The sequence below is a fragment of the Eriocheir sinensis genome, chromosome 35 (assembly GCF_024679095.1).
Source record: "Eriocheir sinensis breed Jianghai 21 chromosome 35, ASM2467909v1, whole genome shotgun sequence".
NCBI lineage: Eukaryota > Metazoa > Arthropoda > Malacostraca > Decapoda > Varunidae > Eriocheir > Eriocheir sinensis.
Window position 1 is genome coordinate 13,811,229 of NC_066543.1, and position 5,000 is coordinate 13,816,228.

At 41.3% G+C, this 5,000-nt stretch overlaps 1 protein-coding gene across 1 annotated transcript in view; it reads right to left on the reverse strand.

The window, feature by feature from the left end:
- The window catches only part of LOC127007448 (myosin heavy chain, muscle-like), a 10,364-nt gene that overhangs the window by 5,197 nt on the left and 167 nt on the right, over positions 1-5,000 (reverse strand). Inside the window, exons 2-15 of the mRNA XM_050878487.1 lie at positions 4,190-4,759; positions 3,951-3,978; positions 3,739-3,847; positions 3,514-3,603; positions 3,203-3,365; positions 2,935-3,038; positions 2,690-2,827; positions 2,331-2,600; positions 2,040-2,210; positions 987-1,326; positions 820-863; positions 606-693; positions 326-443; positions 68-185 (exon numbers count right to left, since the gene is read on the reverse strand). Of these exons, the coding sequence (XP_050734444.1) occupies positions 68-185; positions 326-443; positions 606-693; positions 820-863; positions 987-1,326; positions 2,040-2,210; positions 2,331-2,600; positions 2,690-2,827; positions 2,935-3,038; positions 3,203-3,365; positions 3,514-3,603; positions 3,739-3,847; positions 3,951-3,978; positions 4,190-4,697 (2,289 nt within the window). The 5' untranslated portion in view covers positions 4,698-4,759. The remainder of the gene's footprint in view (positions 1-67; positions 186-325; positions 444-605; positions 694-819; positions 864-986; positions 1,327-2,039; positions 2,211-2,330; positions 2,601-2,689; positions 2,828-2,934; positions 3,039-3,202; positions 3,366-3,513; positions 3,604-3,738; positions 3,848-3,950; positions 3,979-4,189; positions 4,760-5,000) is intronic.

Below are 5,000 nucleotides of genomic sequence, written 5' to 3' on the forward strand. Positions count from 1 at the left end.
ATATATATATATATATATATATATATATATATATATATATATATTATGTTTCAAATTTGAGTCTCACCTTAGTCTTGCCGAGACGGTAGAGCTCGGGATCGAGGCTGGACTTGTCGAAGCATGCTTTGGCGGCCTTCTTGTCATCGGGGATGGTGGACAGTTCATTTGGTGCAAGGATTTTGTACCTGTAGAAAGGTTTTTATATGTTAGGTTAGTTAGTTCAATTTCAAAGGTGTATAATCAAATTGAAAACTATGAAAGAACACTCGTTAATATGGTTGACTGCTATTCAAAGTCTTCGTATGGAAGATTTCAAGTAACTTGCCTGTGCTTGAAGTCATGATAGAGCATCCTATTGGGGAAGCCCTTGCGACAGATACGGATGCCCTCAAGTACACCGTTACAAGTCAGCTGATGCATAACCAAACCAGCATCGATGACACCTAAAACAAAGTAGTTTAATATTTAACTTTAAATACTTCATGAACAAGTCATATAGTTGACTTTATGATTAATGTTTTAGGAGCTGAAATATTTTCGTCGTGAACTGTGCCGATTCTTGGCTAAAAGGCGAAATTGAATATTTAAGCAGAAATTTGTGTTACCTGGAGACTTGGTTTCGTTGGGCACAATGCAACGAATGAAGTGAGGCTGAGTGGCGTTCAGGGTCTTCATCAGGTTGTTGAGCTGCTCCTGTGGTGTTAACATATTGCAGTTAGACTCTGCTCTTTAATCCTCATGATAAATCATCAGGTGTATGTATACTTTGCTCTGATTTTCAATTATATATACATCTGAATGCGTAAAAAGATTACTTACCCTGTAGGCGGAAGATACAGTCTTGAAGCCACCAGCCTTTTTGCCTGCAAGTTCAAAATTATATTGTCTAGAAAGGTGAGAATTGTTGATACTAAGGTGCAATGTTTGCAAATAGATGGATATATTGCTCATTCTATATAAGTGAGAAGATGGTGTTCATGTCCCACCTTTGCCGCCGCCACCGGTCTCAGCAGGTCCGGATTGGCCAGGATGGTCAGCAAAGAGGACTACCAAAAGCTGGTTGGATGACTTCTTGAGGAGATCTACAAGAGTGTCGTTAAGAGGATCCTTATTCTTTTCCAGCCATCCTGTCAGGTTATAGCTCACAGTGCCGGCGTAGTGGACGATGGCGAAGTGGGACTCAGGTTGGCCGGCCTTGGGAGCTTTGGGCTTGATGAAGCACGGAGACTTGCCAAGGTGGTTGGTGTTCAGCTTCTCAGCGAAGGATTTGTCAGTGGCCTTAGGGAACATGGACTCTTCCTCCAGGATGGAAAGGAGACCCATTTTCTGAAATGAATAATAGTTAATTCCTACTCCTGTGTCGATCCATAGGTCTAAAGTTGTACCTACTTACTTACATACCTACCTAACTACATGCATACGTACGTACATACATTTATATTATTTTTACATACACACACCTATAAAAGAGTGTCATACAAACATTAAAAATCAATTAATGGCAATGATCAGTACACACACACACACACACACATATATATATATATATATATATATATATATATATATATATATATATATATATATATATATATATATATATATATATATATATATATATATATGTGTGTGTGTGTGTGTGTGTGTGTGTGTGTGTGTGTGTGTGTAAGAGAGGACAGGAAGTAGACAAAAAGTGACACGCAGGTATTCAACTCATGTAAAAAGACCCAAGGGAAAGTCGCTCACTAGATCATGTGATGATTTAGCTGTATGTGGAACGTTTACATTAAAACTAGAAAACACACACACACACACACACACACACACACACACACACACACACACACACACACACACACACACACACACACTCATAAACAGATACACATATGGAAACCTTTAGAAGAGGCCTGTTTCATGCAGTAGAATGATACAGGTTGGTGACCACGGCAAGCGCGCACGTGCGAGCACACACACACACACACACACACACACACACACACACACACACACACACACACATTAAAAAAATACGGTACCTTCTCAAAAAGTTCAATGCAAGCCTGCAAGTCCATGCCGAAGTCCACGAAAACCCAGTCGATCTCTTCCTTTTTGTACTCCTCCTGCTCCAGCACGAACATGTGGTGGTTGAAGAACTGCTGCAGCTTCTCGTTACAGAAGTTGATACAGATTTGCTCGAAGCCGTTGTACTGTCAAAAGTAGGGATTGTCCTTAATAAAGTAATTTCTTTGAAGGGGAGAGAGAGATAGAGACTTCAAGCACATAAAGGGATTGATTGTTGTGGGAGGTGCATAAATGAGTGTATTTACCTCGAAAATCTCGAAACCGGCAATGTCAAGCACACCAATGAAAGATGCACGTTTCTGTCCTGTAGCAAGGGTCTCGTTACACTTGGTTACAAGCCACTTGAAGAGACGATCAAAGAGGGCTTTGGCCATGGCGCCCACGGAGTAGTTGCACTGATTAACGTTCATGCCCTTCGCCACGAACTCAGTGCCGACCTTGATTTTGGGCTTGGTGATGCACTTGTAGAGATCAGCAGCGTCAACACCATACAGTTTGGCGACCTTTTCACCTGCCTGAAAAAAAATGTATATATCATGGTTAAGTAATTTCCTTGGGGTTGGAAGCATAAAAATTTCACAGTAAGGAAATGGTTGTATCTTACCTCAGTACCATCAGGTTCAGCCTGTTCCTCGCGACCCCTCTGCTTGAACTTGCACTCACCAAAGTGCATTACTGAAGCTGTGATCTTGTACACATCTTCAATTTCTTGCTTATTGAAGCCTAAAATGTCAAAGGCATCCTGGAACCAGAATGTATTTGTTTTAGGACGCAGAAATCATTAACTCTATCGCATAAAATATGCTTTGACGAACATTTCATGTAGAAAGTACGTCTTTGAACACTTACGTGGCAGAACTGCATGTCCTCGCCGTCGTCGATGGAAGGCACGGTGACCTTGCCCTGAGACACATAGTGGTAATCGTAGATGTCGTCGCTCAACAGGCACGACGCTGCAAAGGATCGAATGTCAAACTTTACACAGACACACACATACACACACACACACACACACACACACACACGTATATTGGTGGTACCATTAGTTATGTGCACATATATATTAATATACGAATAATATCTATCATGCTGGCATACAGGCTGTCACTTTACTCACACTTGATCTCAGGGACCTGGTCGGACATCATCTCGTAGAAGATATGGTAGGATCGCTCGAGAGTCTGCTGGGAGATGACACGAGCCTTTTCCAGCAGGTAGACCTCGATATCAGCACCAGACAGCTTGCCAGATGGGCCGAAGTGGATACGGATGAACTTACCCTGAAAAAATAGAATTACAAAGTGTGAATTGTATTCATAAAATTATTTAGATAATAATTTTCATGTGCGCGAGTGTTTCCCTTTTGTTTTCTTTTGTTTCATGCAAAGGGTTGAAGATCATTGCATACTTTCTGTAATCTTTACTCACGAAACGGGAGGAGTTGTCGTTACGGACGGTCTTGGCGTTACCGAAGGCCTCCAGCACAGGGTTGGTCTGCACGATCTGGTCTTCAAGGTTCTGTAATGGTTGAAAGAATTATGATATTTGTCAGACAGGTTAAAATATAGTAGGTTATTTAGAACAGAACTTGTGAAAAATTTAGCTATACATCAGAGCTGTTGAGCTAGTTAAAGATCTAAAATATTTTCTTACAGGCTTTGGCTTCTCGCCCTCCTTCTTCTTTGAGGTGGTGGCGCCGACGTTGGCGAAGTATGAGAGTACCTTCTTGGTGTTCTCGGTCTTGCCGGCGCCGGACTCACCGCTGTCGAAGGCAATACGAAAGTTATTAAAATGAACTTGAAAGGTTATTATTAATACACATTTAATAAATTAGACTTTTCTGTACGAAAAAAATCGTTACTTACGTAATCAGCATGGACTGGTTTTCGCCCACTGCAAAGGAATAAGTGCATGCGTTAATTACAAATTCGTATATTGATTTACTTACCTTATTCTAAAACATTTATGCATTTAATTATGTATCCCTTGGGATTATTTCGATTATATTTTCATGATTTAGTAAGATTTGCATTTGACATTAGAAGACGTTGACTTAAGAAGACATAAGACTTGTTATATAACCTGGAATGTCAAACAGTCATACCTTGCATCATAGCACTGTAGGCACCGTCAGAGATGGCAAACAGATGGGGTGGCACTTCATTACGCCTCTTGCCCTGATAGATCTTGACAGTACGATTGGTGTAGATGGGGTAACGCTTGTAGGGATTAACGACAATACAGAAGAGGCCGGAGTAGGTGTAGATGAGCTTGTTGACGTAGCGAGCCTTCAAGTTGTAGAGGACGGAGGGGTCGTTGAGGAAGGTCAGGTTGGACATATCTTCGCATTTTTCGTACTTGGGTGGGTTGACCTGGTGGACCTGCTCCTTCTTAAAATTCTTGGTCTCACCAGCGGCATAAACTGTAATTAGGTCGCCCTTTGTGCCCTGGATCTCACCCTCAACGAAGCCCTCCTTCTCATCAGGAATCCAGCAAGACTTCTTGGAATCGTAAGGCTTGGTGGCGTCCTTCATCTTCATCTCCATGGAGATGAACAGGTATTCGGAGGGGTCGGGGTCGGGACCCGTGCTCTTCTTGACGTGGCCAGGCATGGTGGTGGTGGGTGCCTAAAGCTGTCTGACGCTTATGTTTGATCGTTGGAATTATCAGGATCCTGTCAAAATATGAAAACTAATTAATCTGAACCTTAAATTGCTGATATAAGGTAACAACGTTTTGAAAGAGAAAGGTACTATTTAATTTCCGGTAAAATTTCCCAATGACAATTTTCGTCCACATGTAATGATTACTTTTCTGCTTATTAATACACCTGATAAAAAAAATATTTTGCCACTGTTTGCAGGTATAACTTCAAGAGTATGGAAACCGTCACTGATGAAAACTCATAAACTTAC